Here is an 18329-nt window from a genome sequence, read left to right as displayed (position 1 = left end):
AACTGAGCAGTACATGTATTTTTAAAAGGCAGACCTTCAATGTCATTTGCTACACAACTACAGTCTTCATTTTTGCATCAATCTTTCTCTCCACTCAACACAAATTCAGAGCATAGACACTCAAGGAAAATACTACATGCTATGAAAGGAATGCTATTTAAATCATCCTTCAGGTTTCTTTAAACCTAAAAAGCCTCAAACATCTCATAAATCCACATTCAGATCACAGCAACAATTCATTGGTAAAGAACTGGTTTTAATGCTGATATTACAGAATGCCAACAAAATCTGACTGTCACATTAATGGATAACTGCTTGAAATCTGGTAATACTAAGTCACACTGTCACCCAACTATTGAAGTTCTTTCATGTAAGTCATAATTTTATCACTGACTAATTACATTACTATTTAGGGTGGGGAAAACCCCATACATTAAACAAATCATGTGGTAAAATGTTACATTCCCAACTTTTCTTTCAGCAGTAGTACTTAGACACACATAAGTAACTGCTTAAAATATCAACCTAGCCAGTAACATAAACACAAGTACCTTCTTGCCATTATTTGGAGAAATTGGGACATCAAGGATGTTAACTTCCTGACACTCAAGGCATTAAGGTTAAAACAACTGGGGATTTGAGCAGCATTCATCAGCTGATTCTGTCTATTGCTACCTCTCGCTAGCAATCAGCTTGGGGTGTTCTATCCAATGGCAGTTTCACACCTTCCACATAGGGGATGGGACCTCAGAGATCCTACCCCATTTTCAAGGCTGTTCATGAATATAGACAAGTGCTAAGGTAAGCAATTTTATGAACTCTAGACATGTAGTCTATGGGCATTGCTCATAATTTAGCAGTTTAAGGCTACTTCTAACATGAAACCACATTGTTACAGTAAACAGTTTGCATTGACCCTTGATAATGAACTTTTCTCTACGTTTTAAAGGATCAACTGTAACTATTTGAGTTGATGTACTGTTTCTGATACATACAGAAAACCTAAGCATGCTATGACTTCCTATTTTTTTCCAAGAGCCTACTCTTAAGAAAGAGGGGATATTTACTAACCAATTTATGCTAAAAGATAAGAAGAATCAACTGCTTGGCAAAATGAAGAGCCCCTGCCCCACCCCAAATCTTCCATTTAAACATTCCATCCAAGTCAACATTCCCAACCCCCATGGCTTTCTGGTTTGTGCTTTTTTTCAGATAAGCATTGAAACATCTTTAGACCATACTGAAAAACCAAGAATCAGAAAAAAGCTTTCCAAAACAAACCTGCACTTTTAGCAAGTCCAAAGGAACAGGCACACAAGCATGTTTCACAGCATATGCTGTGTCTAACACAAACACTAGAAGCCTTGGATCCATTACCAAGAGGATCACGATGTGAAATCAAAAGACAGTAACACAGAACTGTGTATCTAATTCCAGACACCTGTAGTTTAACTACGTTTCACAACAAGGCAAGCATTGTTGTGATGCATTTGAACTTGAAAAAGCAGTTATCACCAGTTTTGGTGAGTCAACACACACTAATATCTTAAATCAATTCTGTGAACAATGAAGCCAAGTTTTCCTTTTCAGTGATTTTATTCTAATGTGAAACACGAAGAAACAAGCACCCAAAAAACTCCAATATAGTATGAAACTTTAATAAAAGTTGCTTAAAAAACAAAGAGCAAAATTTTAAAATAAACTGACTTGACTCCTAATCACACACATCTTTCTGACATCAGGAAGAGTACTTTCAGACTGTCGGGAAAAAAAAAGAAAGAAACAAAGATCTGCTGTTGAAACATTACTCCCAAAGACTGTTGAAATGCATAACATGAAGCTTCAGAGACAGACAGTTTTATTAACAGGAGGCTTAATTTTAAACAGTATATACAAATCACATGACTTTTCCAAAGTTGGGACCACCTAGTAATCTGTCAAAACAAAATTATGCTAATGAATTACAGAAGCATCTGTGTAATGCAACCAGCCTCTTTATTGAAGTACACCTTTATACAATCCTTCCACGGATTCCTGTACTGTGAAATCCTCTCAGGATGCAGCGCTGCACAGGTTTGCAAATCTCTCCTACACACCACATGAATAAAACTGTTGCCACTTGCACCTCTCAATTTTGCCTGCCCATGCACTTCAGTGTTCCATGGAATGCAACACCAAAAAGCAGTGTTTTTCTTTGTCAAAAAAAACCAAGAACAGTTTGAAGTTTGCTATGTTTAAGTACAATGATTTGCAGGGAATAGCAGGATTTTTTTCAGGCAATGCCCAAGTCTTAAAATTTATCATAAGCCAAGCAAGGATAAACCAAAAAAATTCTACTTTTCACTTGCGTAATTACTTCCTTTCCATTTCTCTGTTTTTCCATGGAAGGTTTCACTGCACAACAAAGAAAATGGCAACTCTTTACAGACTTTGAATACAACGTAACAACTTTATTGCAAAAATATATAGTAAACTCAGTACTTTCAATTTTTGGAGAAAAATAAATTTTATCTCTGAATTCACCCACGGCAGTAATTCACAACAGAGTTGCTGAAGATACAAGTTTCTTCCATTATAACCTAATTTAAAAACTTTATATGGACTCCAATCTTCTACTAACAATCACCACTTTGGTTCTCTTAGCAGAGACTCTATGTGAGGAGTTCAAGAGACATGTGAGAAACACCAATATCCAACTAGTGTCAAAGATCCTTTCTCAACTGATTTGTGTAATCCTAACAAATCAAGCTACTTAAACAATAATGATTATTTTCAACTGAAAACATTTTAAATGTACTACAAAACTCATATGGCTTATGTTGAGGTTAGCTACACTTGTGGCAAAAGTCTTATTCTGCACAGTTATAATTGCAATATATAAATAACTAAAGGTTATACCACACAGAACAGCTTGAATTTTACAGAACGATTCTGCTCATACTCATAGGAATTAGTTTGGTAGACATATCAGCAAAGGGCATAATTCAACTGTTCATACAGTGAGAATTCTGGAAAAAAATAAAGATACATATACAAAACAATTCATCTGTGTACACTGAGAATTCATTCAGTCGCAGAATAAAATCAGGACTTCAAACAAAGCTTGACCTGTGAACAAAGCGAATTCAGCCAGCTTATAACCAAATCTAAAAATAGCTATCTAATTTACAATGGCTTACAAGAACACCACTGAAGAGCTTCACTGACTTCATCTATTTCCCTTATCCAAAACTATGTCAAACCAATCTCAGTTTCTCAATAAGCACTGTGTCCAGAAGAGTTTACCAAACTTTTATGACGAATAAGAATCTCTCCAGCTTCTCCACATATTTGTACGAGGAAAATCCACCACACCTCTCTCCTTGCAGTGTTTCTCATGTAATGGCTAACCCAGTGCTCTGTCTTATCAAAACCCATCTGTTTTACAATTTAAACAATCCACAGGTTCTATCCTGGAAATACTATAAAAACCAATCCAGATGCATTTGTCACAGCACTATGAATATCTATTCTACAACTACTTGATGAACAGCTACCCTAATACAAGTTTTACTTTCCTGGAACCTATAGGCCTGTCATTTAAATCAACAACAGCCGCCATAGCTTCATCACGAGACTCAAATGCAACCATTGCTTCTCCAGTTGGCATGCCTTTTTCATTATATTTTAAGCACACTGAACCAGGGATCACTTGGTAACCATAAAAGAAATCCAAAATTTCATCCACCGAAACGGTAAAGGGCATATTCTGCACTTTAATGACAGTCGGCCCTGGCTTCCCAGACCCTGTTCCAAAACCTGGGGGTCCACCAATATGTATGTTTCCCGGTCCAGGTCCAAACCCTGGAGGTCCACTCAAATGTCCAAGACCACTAGCAATTGCTGGAGGACCAGCACCAAAGGCAGGGGGCCCACTTAAATTGCCAGGACCATTACCAAACGTCTGAGGACCCCCTGCAAAACCTGCTGGTCCACTTAAATTAGCAGGACCACCTGCAAAACCTGGTACCTCAATACTTGCACCAGGTAAACCACTAGCTGCAACTGTTGGTATTCCTGGTCTAGAATCAGGAAAGCCACCTATTCCAGGTGGCGGTAAAGGCGGACCAAATGTGCCAGACCCACTGAAACTACCAGGGAAATTAAACGGAGGACCATTATTTGCTTCTTTAGCATTTCCCCCCAAGAAGGCATGCTCATCCCCACCAGGGCCCTGTGCTCCTGGCACAGCTGCATTTCCCTGGATCGGTATTTTCAGGATCTTTTTTCCTTGAGATGCTGGGTTTCTCTCAATATCTCTCATTTCTTCTACAGTTATCAAACGCAAATTAACATCTCTTCCATTCAGCTTTTTACGGTGCAAGCGTTCTGCCTTACGAGCATCATCTTCAGCTTTAAACTGAACCAGTGCTTGTCCTAAACCTTGCCCATTATTATCAAGAAGAATTTGCACAGAGTTTTCTTCCACTGCCAGTCCCTCTAGAAACTGAAGTATTTCAATTTTTGTTATATTGTATGGAATATTAGATATATGCGCACACAGTTTTTGCAAGCCTGATTCTCCCTCAGCATTCATCAGAATTTCTCTCTGGTCATAGCTGAAGTTCTGCAATCTTTTACGAATCATATCTATCTTTTCTAACATTGCCTTTTTAGTAATTGGATGTACCTGAATGAAGCGATTCCCTATGTACTGCTTATGATGACACAAAGCTGCTTTATAATCAGCTTCATTTCTAAACTCAACAAACCCCTCCCCAATTGCCTTCCCATTGGGTCCATAAGCTATATAAATGCTGTCCTCAACTATATCCAGCTTTTTAAAAAAATCTATCACATGTTTGTTCTCTGATTCAAAGGGAAGACCTTTCAAATAAACACAGAAACCGTGCTCATGGGGAGATCTTGACCGCGACCTTTTCTGTCCACTGGGAGATTTGGACCTAGGATGAGCCTGGGGAGGAGCATGTGCCTGCCCAGAGGGACCCATGGTTTGCTTGAAAGTTATGTGGCCTCCAGCAGCTACCCACTGTCTCTCTGTTGCAGGACTAACTTCAACATAGCGCTGAATCATTAGCATTCTGTTTCGCTTCAGTGCTTCAAATGTATCTTGAGGAGAAAAAAACTTAACTAGTCCATTTCCATTATTTCGACCTACATGATCCTTCAGCATATGGACTGCATCCACACGGAGCCCAAGGAAAAAGTCTTTCACATCAGATTCTGTTGCAGTAAAGGGCATTCCATGAACGCTGACATACAAATCATCTGGATTGATTGGAATTGGCTTGACACTACCTTGAGAATTCATCTGGATAGGATTTACAGGATTCATGGGACCAATAAACAATGGATTCAAGCCGCTGTTCATATTCACTGCTGCTCCAGACCCATTAACTCCAGTGGGTAAGGGTGCTACAGGTGGAGGATTCATAGGAGGCATTCCTGATATGGGAGGCAGAGGCGTCATTGGAGGTACAGGGGGCACAGGGGGTATTGGAGGAACTGGAGGAACGGGAGGCAGTGTGGGTACAGGAGGTGGAACAGGTATAGGGGGAATAGAAGGCATTGGTGGCAAAGATGGCATAGCTGGAATTGGAGGGATTGGTGGAGGAGGTACTGTGTTCATTGGGGATGCTGTGCTAGGTATGGTTGAGCTAAATGTTGGACTACCAAAGGTACTCCCAAGATTTGGAGGTGCAGTGCCAATACTGGCAGTAGAAAAAGTGGATATGTTTTTATTGCTTTCATGCACGGTAGTAGAAGCAGTTACTACACTAGGAGAAGGATTATTAAAGTTAGGTACAGTAGTAGGTAAGTTAACTCTTCCACTCATTCCAGAACTAGGTGGTGGTCCTGACCTGCTAGCATTTGCTGGAGGCATATCTAGATTGGCAGTTTCAAAACGCCTACGACTGAGCTCTATCATATTCTGCATTTCAGTTTTACTGCTCAGCAACAACGTTACTTTTGACCCTTTAATTGTACCACCTGTGCGCATCATACCAAGCCTTGCATCTTCATCAGTGGCAAAAACGATGAAAGCCTCACCCAGTTCACCCCCTACAATATGCACGCCCCCATCAGGAATGGTCAATCCAGAGAAGAAGTGGCGAATGTCCATGGTCCCCGCCACAATCGGGAGACCTTGCAAGCGGATGACCACAGCCATGCTGCGCTGAAACAACACACACCTGCAGATGAGAAAAGGCAACGGCTATGTCAGACTACTGTTCGTGGCATCATGCAATTACCTACAGATACCATCTACTATATTTGTTTATATACACCTAATAACATCTTGCAAAGATTAAGCGTGTTTATATTCCAAGTTCCTTATTCATGTTTGTTTACTTCATACAGACTGAAGTATTAAACATTTATCAACACAATCAGTATACATTTTGCACGAGAAATTCCAAAATAGCTGTTATACGAAGACCCACAAGTGTCAGTTAAAAAAAACAAAGGAACATCAAAAACCGTAACTATTACATCAGTAGTTCATCAATGGAATGTAAGCAAAAGGAGTATTTTAGCCAGACAAAGCAAAATTAATTTACCATTACCCTGATATGGTATCCACTCTACCTGACAAGGTGGCTGAAAACTTCTGCACAGCTATAGGAAACAAACAGTTCCCTTTAATTTGGGGAAGGATTTTACCTCCTGCCAGGTGAAGACAATTAGAAACATAACAGTGGGTTGGGAAAGAACAAAAACCCATTACGGACAACTAGCAACTGTGAGACTCACAAGACATCCTGACAGGGAGCGTCTATATATTACACTGACCTGATGTTTTTTCTCCTAGCAAAGGCAAGAGGTCCAGGTGACCTGAAGCTTGCTATTATAAACCAGCCCCAGACGTTTTGTGACAATAGAGACCTCACCTAAATTAACATTTATGCATATCTAGATAATGACCTTCACAATTTTCAAAAACAAGGTATTTTTTAAAAGTTGCAGATATTCTGTCTACTGTGACCCCTTACATCTCAGATGTAAATAAATGAATTTTATTTCCACAGCTGCCATTAATAGATCCTTAAGGTAATTCTGAACAGCTAGATCTGAACAGTTACCTTGTGACCTCAGAAGTATTTCTCATATCAGAAATTGAATATAAAGAGGAAACTAGATAGCTGTCACTTAGGCAAACCTTCAGCAAAGGCTGAAAGCATGATATTAAATAATATTAGCACAATTCAACATCTCAGAAGCCAGTCTCTCATCCTAAACTATCAGCAATAGCACCATGCTTCACTTGAGCCACTTAATCTCTGAAACTTCTGAACTTCCTAAGTACAAGCCAGTTCAGTATCTGTATGGAAGATCTCCAAAGCTCCCCTAAGTCACATACCAGTAGTGTTAACTCATCATTTGAAATCAAGGATGAACTAGATCACAGAATCACAGAACTGTTTACGCTGGAAAAGACCTTAAAGACCAAGTCTAACCAGATGCCCCAATGCAACACCACAAAGCTATGCATCAAAGACTCCCAGCCACTACCAAAGCTCTGACCAACCACAATCAATAACCATCTCCCAGCAACTCAGCTATATCCCAGCATACAGTCAAATCTCTAAATTGGCTCCATTTGTTTGTCCAGGTCATCCAAACACATTAGAGAAGACAAGTCTTGAATGACTAGGTAAAGCCACAATTTAATCAGGTAAGGCTGAATCCAGTACTTAATGAAAACAAGAGTAACAATTCTTTTACAGGGTGAAGAAGCAACAATTCTTTTGTTTGCATAATGGAACCTCAGATTACTAAAATGTGTCCTAAGTATTTTGTTCTGTTGACCAACACACCAGAAGTAAGTCCTCCAACACACTAATGAACTCAAGCAACATCCTGGGGTATTATAGGGCATTGCCCCACAACTATCACCAGACACCAGAAAAGTGTGGAGGGCCTTTCTCCCTCAAGGAAGCAGCAAACAAGTCCATTTGCACAAAGTCAGTTCTGCAGCTTTAGTCACTGTGCATAAATACTGGATTCCTTACTGCACCATCCTTGCAGTTCATAATATAAGACTAAAAAAAAAAAAAAAAAAAGAAAAAATACCACTAAGAAAACCCCTATTCCACCAAGGAAAGACTGCAACAGAAAGGCTTATACTATACTAAGACTTATACTGTACTAAGCTTTGGGGATAGTTTTTTTTGAAAGCAACTTTCTCATCTCCATCGTGAGGCAACAGAAGCAACATCCTTGCCTTTAACTCTTATAGTGGAATTACATTTAATCTGAAAATAAAATTCACTGCCCAATCATTTTCCAACAACAAAATAACTTGCCCATGAGGAAAAAAAAATAGAAGTCAAAGTAAGGACCACCTATGCTATCTAAAACATCTAAAAACACATCTAGGACTTTTTGAACTGCTTTAAAAAGTAGTGGTTTATAATGATTCTGTTGTTTTATTTTAAACTTGCCTAGCATTGATGACAATCTCCAAAATTAAAGTTAAAATTAAAATTCTGCCACCTTTAAGAAGCCATATTAAAGAGTATTGTAAACCCAAGGTTTATGCTGTGCTACAGGATTGCTTCTGAATTAGATGATCCTGAGGCAAGCAAGCAGTATAAAAATATCCCTGGCTTGGCACCTATGCTTTCAAAACTGGAATACTACTAAAAGCAAATCTTGCCAGGAGATTTAGATTTCTTCTACTACCTGTTATAGATAGAAATTAGTTTAGAAATTTTTAGGTATCAGAAGTTAAAGACATTTGAAGTGTCTTGTGTTAAGTGAGAGACTACTTTTAGCTATTTCCTTAATCCAAAAGGGATGACGATCTCATATAGCCATTGGTGGAACAAAGACAACTTGGGAAGGTGTGGGAAGACCTTGTACTAAGGTCTGCTGCTTTGGAACACCTTACTTTCTCTAAGAGAACTGGCACCTACTAGATAACTGCGTTTATAAATTATTTCAGCCCAGAGGACAAATCAACAGAGGAAGTAACAGAAGAGTTCAAGCATTTGAACACTTACATAAATTCTGGGATAATGCAAATCTTTCAGTTTCACATTAAATTCAAAACTTCATAATAAACACTAAGAGAGTATTTGAAGTCTTGTTACTAAGTACTCTATTCAGATCCACTAAATCACTATTGACAAAAAAATCTAAAGAGCTGCTTAGGCATATAATTACTAAAAAACCTATCTGCAATGACTTCAGTGTAGTTAATTCCATGCAGAGTGTTAAGCAAATGCTTGCTTAATGTTAAGCAAGAGCTGACAATACCATGGTCTGAATAAAAAGAGTTTTAAGGACTTGACTAATCAAGTATTTTTGATAAAGGAACATGTAACACAGCTGCTTCATTTTTTCAGAATTTTGATACTTAGACAAAGTAATAGTGTCAGTTCTGTTAATTACAGAAAAATCTCAAGGACAAAAAGGGCCAAATTTTAAATTTCTAAACACTCACAAACCCCATTTTTTCCAAAATGCAGTTAGGAGACAATAACCCACTTGCTCAAATTTTCCAAGCAATGAAAATGCAAAGCCTGCTCCAATATTTCACTGTTGACTTGCAGAGACCAGCACATGCAGAGGCAACATTAATTTCAGACACAAAACAGGCCACACATCATTTCAGCAGGCACTGAAGGCTTTTTGTTGGGCTGTCAGTTCTCAGACTGCATAATTTTCTCTGAGTACAAAAAGGTACTTCAAGGCAAAAGTGGGTTTTATTGCCATTTTCTGCATTTCATATATTTGTGGAAAGACAACATCCTATGAGTGTACTATGGACAATCCATCCCCATTAGCTAGCTGTGATCAAAGCTGGAGATTTACAGGCTGCTGACAACCAACCTAATTCAACTCATTTAATGAATTTTAACACGCCTTAACAGTAATATCTTTTAAAATGTTGATGTTACACTGGGAAAAAAAAGGTGTAAAAGATGACAATACTATTTATCTCATCAATGTGCTCATTAGTAAAATAATAATTATTTGGGTCAAACATTTAAATTCGTAAGCACACCACATTAGCCTTTTAAAATGTATGGATTTTGCAATAGAAAAGTTCAGAAGATTCCTCCTAGTCCCTGGGAAGTATTTAAAGTACAATACCCACATGATACACAAACACACACACACAAACATATTTGGCAGGTCTTGACTGAAGACTAAGAACTGCAGGAACACTGGTTCCTGTAGGAGGAATTTTAAGAATGAACTGTCTCACAAAAGTTAAAACTGCAAACTACAGTTTTGTCTTTTACTTAAGGCTAAAATCAACCTGTTAATAGTCATCCTGGAGCCAATTCAAAACTATCTGACCCCTTTAAGTACTGCAAAACCTAATCAGAACCAATTGATGTACACTCCTACACTCCAACAATTACAAACACACAGACCCGTGGCTTGCAGCAAAGTAACTGCATTTGCCAACAGTGCAAAATAAATGGGAGAGTGTTCCAGTCTACCACATGCTGATGAAACAACAAAACATTAGTTTGGCAGAAAATTGTTTACAAGAAAAACATTGCCAAAACAACCACCACCGGTGGTGAGTAGACAAGCTATAGAATATCTGACTCAAGTCTTTTGACACAAATTTACTGATTCCAAAACCTTCATTTGTTTCTTAGGATATACTCAATAGGCATAAAAAGAAGTCTTCAATTCAAAAGCTCTTACCTGCAAAGACAGATGTTTTTTTCTTAACAAGTAGCAGAAGCCAAGCCAATCCTGTGGGCAACCAATTAAAACCAACTTTTAGACTGCAATAAAGAATAAATGGAGGCAAAAATCAATGCAGGCAACACAACAGCAGTAACAGTCCACAAAGAACTGTATACACAGAATTTCAAACCTGCAACCACCACAAGGCACTGCAACATAAAAGAATCATAAGGGTGCATTTTCTATAGATTATCTCTATATGACTTACTGGCAATTGCATTGTAGAGTTTTTGTATGGTTTCAAGACATAAATGCCTTCCACAAAGACTATAGAAAGAGCCAGAAAGCTTTTTAAGAGTCTTTCAAATTTTCCTATCACCAATAGGTGAAAAAAATCTCTCTTTCAAAGGCAAAGAATAAGAGTTAAATACTTGAAAGCCCTGAATTTTACCAAACCCTGCTCCATTAACAATGGTATTCCTTCCTCCAATGGTGCACCTACTTACTTGAACAAAGTAAGGTAGAGTAAGCCATGCCTAAGAAAACCACCCCAGAATTGCACCTGAAGAATTCTTCAAGAGTCACACTAACTGGGTAAAACTAAGTGACATTTCACAGCCATGTCTATGCAGTCAACTCCACAGAGCACACAGCAAGAACTCCCATAAGACACTCTACTTTCATTTGTAATCTGCCATTTTATTACTCAAATCCTCATCAAATGCCCATTTTTTTCATTCCTTTATAAAAATTATCTTCCCAGGTTTACAACTCAACAAAAAAGCCAAGCATTTTACGTGGCAACACAACTATTTTGTATTGAAAGATAGGATGGAAAACCTTTGCTCTTTCATTACTTGGCAGACCACCTCACACTTAAACTGTGATTCTTTGGAAAGTCATTGAGGAACGAATCTCACTAAGAACAGATAACTGCCTCCTCACACAACCCCAACAAGCTGGTTTCAGTTACAAGCATCATTACTGAAGTGAACTTAGAGCAAGAGCAAGAAGTACTAACAAACCCTTCACAAACTCCCTAAGAGAGAGAATTAAAACAAACGTAACTATTCACATATCTTCCAGGATATCAACGGCAGACTTACAAGTGAGAAAGATAACACTACACTTAAATTAAAATGGCAAACACATTTAGAAAAATAAGACTTTTGTTTATTAGACCTTTAAGAGAAACAAGCAATCCTGCATTAGAAGAACTCAACTACATGGTTTCATGTATAGCAGCGTCAACCAGCAGTTTGCAAAGAAAGAAAGAAATGCAACCACCTGAAAAACCATTTCATGCAAAACCACACCTGCTTCAAGCAGCAGATAAATCTTTCATGCACAAGGAACTTCCCATTTAGAAGAAAAGCCTAAATCATTAGATGGATTTCCAGTATAGCAACCATGTTCCCCTTCACAACACTGAAAACAAGCTGAAGATCTGCAGTGGACTAAGACAACGCAAACAAAACCAGGCAGCATTCAGAATAGGAGCAAAACTCCACTTTGCTATGTTTAACTTCTTCACCAAATACCATCTACTTTTAATTTCAAGTGTCACATCTCCCAACTTTAAAGAAAACCATCCATGCCTTCTGTAGGTAAAAATTACCTTTCCAATCAACAGAATATGCAAGAGCACATTAACTAGACAAGAATCAGCTAGAGCACAGGTGTTCCCACAGAGCTGGCACCCCATCTCTGAGAGTTCTCTGGAGAAACCTCCACAACACCCTGTCCGCTGTATAGAAAGATCCAACATCCACTGGACACAACAAATTATTTAACCAGAGGAAACCACCAAGGAAACAATCAGCCGATTTGCCTGACTAACACGAGTAGATCAAGGTGGGGAAATAAACCACTAATAACAAGTAAGTTTAGGAGTGAGTAAAACCAGAGCCATAAGGTTTTATCGAAAGAAAACTCACAGTGTGTATTTCCGGGGCTCATTTGAACGCTAATTCGCTTTGGGTTTTTTTTCTTGGAAAGGTGGCTTTAAGGTTTTTTATTTTTTCGTTTATCGATCGTGGGGGAGTGGGGTGGTATTTTGTTTGGTTGGTTGTTGCTGTTTGGTTGTTTTGGGTTTCTTTAGCGGAGCTGATTTTTTCTAGCAGAAGCGACTTTACTGAACAGCAACTCCGCTGGTGTTTATAAGGTGCACCCGACGAGCGTTGGTAGCGCCGCAGACACCGGGGACCTTCCTCTCCGCAAGGTGCGGAGTACTTGCCTCGCTTCGTCCCCCGGGGCGGGGCGGGGCAAGGCGCAGCCGCTCCGCCTCAGCACCCCCGGGATCCAGACACGCCGGGGCCCGGCGCCGACAACGGGACCGCAGAGTACCCCGTCGCACCCGTCAAATCCCCGCCTCGGGCTCCGGCACAGCCCCCGCCATGCGGCCCGTGCCACGGCTCGGGCCCCGGCGCCACCGCAAGGTCACTCGGCCGCTCCCGCCGGACGGGCCAGCGGCGCCTGCGTTCGGCCCGCACCGACTCACCTGCCCGCGCAGCTCCGCGGGCCGGCGTGCGCGGGCGGCGACAGGGAGTCAGGGACGGGGGAGCGGCCGGGGCCGGCCCGAGCCGCGGGCCTCAGCGCGCCGGGCTGCGGCGAGGCGGGAGCGGCCCCGCTCGGCGCCCCGGGGCTGCAGGCGGGAGGCGCCGCCCGGCCCGGCCCTTTGTGCGCGGGAACGCGTCCGCCCGGCCTCCCTCCCCGCGTCTCCCCGCCGCGCCGCGGGCCCGCAGCGCCGGATCAGGCAGGCGACCCGGCCTGCCCGGGCGCCGCCGCGCTCTTACCGAGGGATCTGTACGGGAAAAAGGGTTAGAACGGAGCCACCCCCACCGGGCCCGCGGCGCGCCGAGCCCCGCGCACCGACCGCAGCCGCACAAAATGGCCGCCGCGATGCGGCGCCGCTGGGGGGCGGGGCCCGGGCGGCGCGGGGGCCGGGCGAGCGGCACGGCGAAGGCGGGGTCGCGCGGGGGCGGTGGCGCGTGCGCTGGACTGGACTGGCCGGGGCGGGGCCTGCACTGCGCGTGCGGCGCCGCTGAGGACTGTTGCTGAGGGAACGGGGACTCCTGGAGAGCGCTGAACTAACAAGGAGGAAAACAACCCTGAGAGCGGCTGTTTCTAACCTCTGGATGTACGACCAAGTTGCAGAATAAAAATGAAAGATTCCTGGGAGCCGATGCCCCGTGCTGTGATTGTCTCCTTGGCTTGACTGAATGCAACACTGATAACCAGGCAGTGCACTGAGCTCAGCGACCCCCGGACTCTTCTGGGTTCTCCGTCACTGCGCTTCAACGGACACAGGCACAGCAGCACCAGCCATTTCCAATGGAAAAAATCCCCGTTTACTTCTCTGCAATAAACGGATAAAAATAAATAATTGCCTCCCTTTGAAAATGCTTTTGCAGTGAATGTTGGAGTTCAACAACTCAGTTTACTTTGGCCCTGGTTTCTCTTAAGGGGTGAAAACAGTCACGGTTGTGCTCTCCTGAGGTGGAGAGATCCAGCGTGGGGTTGCTCAGCAGCACAATCATCCCCACTCCATTTGTTTTCCTGTATATCCCTTCTTTTTACTCTCAAATTCTACTTTACTACTCTCATCCCCTCCCAGGCAACAGCATACATGTGCTTATCTTCTCCCTATTAACTCCAGTTTTAAGATTTTGTATTCTATTTGGTATTTATGATAATATATGGCCTGAAAATACTAGTTCTGCCAAGCTAATATCTCCTTCTCGTCTAGCCAAGTGTGGGCAGTATCCAGTAGTTCACCTTTCTATAGCACTAGTGACAATAGATAGGGTTGGCTGTCACCATGCACCCTGACACAGCCCAGAAAAGCAGGTGAGTGAAGTCACCAGAGGCATCAATAGCCAGGCTTGCCAGCTTCCCTGGAGAGCTGGTTGCCTAGAGCATGCGAGGGATCTCGAGCAGGAGCATCTGCAGTTCAGGGCTTCACTCTGTGACACCATAGCACTTCCCAAGCTGCACCAGCCACCCTGCAGTGGGGAGACAGTGTGGCATAACAAAAGGACAGTGCTGGAATACCCCAGGTCAGAGGAAAAATAAGACTTTTCAGCTTATGTCACAGACATCTTTTGTGAAAAATTCTTTCTTTATGATTTCTCCCTCTTCTGGAAGGCTGAGGCCCCAGAAAGAGAATGTAAACAATGGTTATCTGCTGCTGTGGAATGCAACGGGTGCACCTGTGATTGGACCATGTTGGATGTTTACAATTAAGGGCCAATCAGGGGCCAAGCTCTCTCTGGGACAGATCAGAGAGAGCTCCTTTGTTGATTCATTTCTTTTCTATTCTTAGCTTAGCAAGCTTCTGAACTTCTCTCTCTATTCCTTTTAGTATAGTCTTAATGAAACTTATATCATAAAATAATGAATCCAGCCTTCTGATCATGGAGTCAAGATTCTCGTCTCTCTCTTCACCCTGAAAAACCCTTGCAAGCCCGATAACAAGTTTATGTTCAATGTGATGAGTCACCACGTTAATTTTTGTTGGTCAAAAAAAGTATGGTGAAGATACTTGTGAGGTTTACTGTGTGGACCATTAGGAGCATGCCAAGGGACCAAGAGTACCAAAGACAAGTCAGCAGCATAATGCAGATAGTTACCAACAACAAGAGGAAAGTATCTGTGGAAAGCAAAACATTGATAGACAGAAGGTTATAGGACAAGTGATCATGTAACCATGTCCAGTATTTTCCCTGTAACATGCATGTGGGGAAAGGCAGAGGAAAAAAAGCATTAGAAAATAATGGGTTTTTCCCTTATTAGACACTAGGAAAACACTGAGGGCACACTAATTTATGTCTCCTTTACCTAAATCAAAACTGAAGAAAGGTATTAGGTATGCAACCAGGGGAGGAAAATTTACACAAGACATTTTAAAGTAAAGCTTGATGAAACCAGCATCCACTGTGTCAATTGCACATATTAAATAAATATATTTTCCTCCTTGCAATATTAGTTTTGCTGCACCATTAGTCTGGAAGTATTACCCCCAAATCCAGGGTTCTTTGCTTCCCCAGACCCTAACGGTACCATTCCATAAATACAGCCTCTAAACCTATTCCTTCATCTATGGTTTGGACGAATTAACTCAGTTTGCTAAATGATTTGTACTACTTTGTGTTTTCCTTTCCAATAACTACATGTCAACCACAAATCTTGTTTCCAAATCATTTAGAAAACTGTTCAAGAGAAATAATCCTCACAGAATCTCCCAGAAACACTCTCTTCATGCCTCATCTCAATCTCTACTTAAAACCTGTCAGATATGATCTGGCTTAATGATCCTGTGTAGGTACTCTTAGAATCAACACTTTGTTGGTTTTACTATGCCTACTTAGCACAAGCCCACTCTGATTGTTCATTAGTATGAGCTTTGCTTCTTGTAAGAGCATCTTGTACCTGCCTTTTTTATGACTCTGATTTGGATCAGCTGTCAGAGGGATCATTTCTCCTAGCCACTCACATTGTCCATTTTAAAAACTGTCATTTTCTTCCTTCTAGTGCAGGACCTTATTTGCCAGCCTGAAATTTCATCAAAGCTGCCAATAGTAGAGGTCTCAGGCCAGTTTTTTGGCACTCAGCACTGGGAAACTGTACCACTTCAAAGCACAGACCATACATGTCAGCAGATACAATTTGACTGGAAACAGTTGGCCCATGACTGATGTCTCAGCAGAGAGAGAATTGCCAGCCAGTCAGGCAGGTGTAGCTCCCCAAGGCTTCCATATTTCCCTTTTTAAAAATGGGGGATATTTTCCAGTCAGTGAAAACTTCACCAGACTGCCATAACTTCTCAAGCTGATGAATGGTGTTTAGTCATTTCCTCTCTCAGTTCCGTACAGGCCTCCTGGCATTGCTGCCTGACTTTGTCTTTGTTGGGATGCATTGCTGCTGAGTTCAAAGAGCGGATCCTTTAATATCAACCAGTTTGATGTAGGACACCAGGCTATAATTGTTAAAGTGTTTGAGGCTTATGCTCACGAGAAGGCCCTGTGGGAAAGGCCCCGGTGCGGCAAATCGGCTGAGGGGCTGAGGGGCCCTTATGAGTGAGGAGAGAGTCAGCTGAGTGACAGCTGGGAGCGAGGTTGTGATTGACTGGAGGAACGCAAGGACAGTGTATGAGCAGGGAGCTGATTGGGTGACAGCACTGAGCCAGCCAATGGGTGCCCTCTTTCTCTTAGGTTTGGTTGGGCCTCGGTTTGCTTTCAGGTGTGGAGGTGGAGATTGAAGGTGTAAAAAAGGGGCAATTTCTGTAATAAAGGGATCTCCTTCAGATGCGTGAGGGGATCTGTGTCGCTTTGTTTCCCATTGCTACAGCTTGCTTGGGCTCCTCTTCCCTCTAGGGCATTATCCCATAGGACCCTATCAAGCAGATCTCATGTGAGTCCAAAGTCTACTCTCCTGAATTGAACACAGTGGGCTTGCTTCTCACCCTTGTCAGTGCCCCGGGGATCTCAATATCCACCATTTCATGGTCAGTGCAGTCCAGGCTGCCCTTGAGCTTCACATTCCCCACTGGCCTGTCCTTGTTGGTGAGAATATGGTGACATTGCACCTCTCCTCATTGTCTCCTCTACCACTTGGAGAAGGAAGTTGACATCAGTGTATTCGACAAACCTCCTGGATTGCCTGTGCCCTGCTGGGTTCTCCCCCCAGCAGACGTCAGGGTGGTTGAATTCCCCCATGAAAACTAGCGCTTGTAAATATGAGACAATTCCTGTTTGTCTGTGATGACCCTCATTGACTCATCTTCCTTCTCAGGTGGCCTGCAGCAGACCCCCTCTGTGATGTCACCTGTCCCTGCCCTCCATTTAATCCTGACTCCTAAATTCTCAGTCAGTTCCTCATTCATCCCCAGGTGGAGCTCCATGCACTTCTGCTGGTCATTGGCATAAAGAGCAACACTGCTTCTCTTCTCCCCTGCCTGTATCCTTCCATTCCAACCCTCCAGTTGCAAGAGTCATCCCAACACATTTCCTTGTCATTAATAAGATCACAGCCGTGCAGACACATGAATGGTTCTAACTGAAATGGTTCTCACTTTAGATACCTTTGTTTTTTTCACTGTGTGAAGGGCAGAGCCTTGAGGAGTAGGGGGATTGGCCCAGGACCCATCCTTTGGGGATTTTCTGAGTACAGAAAATGGGAGAGTTCCCGGCTCTGAGAGGCCCCAGCACAGGGAGGTCACTGCAACCCAGGAGAGCCCCAAGGGTCTCACTCAGGGCCGCTGTTTACAAGGCCACAAGAGATGTGCTTTAGTCACAACAGTGTTTCATCCTGGCCCCACTTCAGGTCAAAAACTTTATTTGAAAGTGGGAGAATATTATGCCATTAAAAAAAAAAAAAAAAAAAAAACCAAACAAAAAGGCCCCAAAACTAATGAACAAAGAAAAAAACAAAAGAAAAAAAAAAAAAAACACAAACAAAAAACCAACCAAAAAAATCGCAGGAACTCATTATACAGGACCAGTTCCTGAAGCAGTTTTTTTGATAAGCTCCAGAGGAACTGAACCTGAGGGTTGTTCAAGGCCAAGCCTAGTAAGCATTTTTCAGATCATGGTGCAGCCTGGGGAGGGATGCACGACCATTTATTGGCATCCAGCTGGTAAGAGTGGGACAGACTGAAGTTCCCATTCCCC

The 18329-nt window shown here is 42.1% G+C and overlaps 1 protein-coding gene across 7 annotated transcripts in view; it reads right to left on the bottom strand.

Annotated features, from left to right (window-relative positions):
• RBM12 (RNA binding motif protein 12) overlaps positions 1–13567 on the bottom strand; it is a 28640-nt gene extending 15073 nt beyond the window's left edge. Inside the window, exons 1-3 of one of the 7 annotated variants that reach the window (XR_009419268.1) lie at positions 13455–13547; positions 10675–10757; positions 6052–6194 (exon numbers count right to left, since the gene is read on the bottom strand). Coding sequence is in view for 3 of the 7 variants with exons in the window: in XM_059480535.1 (XP_059336518.1) it covers positions 3533–6172 (2640 nt within the window). In the remaining 4 variants the exon portion in view is untranslated. Of the gene's footprint in view, positions 1–1637; positions 6195–10674; positions 10758–12596; positions 12940–13454 lie in introns of those variants that run through there. The other 6 variants (XM_059480535.1, XM_059480537.1, XM_059480536.1 and 3 more) reach the window with 6 other exon arrangements.
• Between the last annotated feature and the right edge of the window lie 4762 nt (positions 13568–18329).

Source organism: Ammospiza nelsoni, chromosome 12 (genome assembly GCF_027579445.1).
Source record: "Ammospiza nelsoni isolate bAmmNel1 chromosome 12, bAmmNel1.pri, whole genome shotgun sequence".
NCBI classification, from domain to species: Eukaryota; Metazoa; Chordata; class Aves; order Passeriformes; family Passerellidae; genus Ammospiza; species Ammospiza nelsoni.
This window is presented reverse-complemented; position numbering and strand designations above follow the sequence as displayed.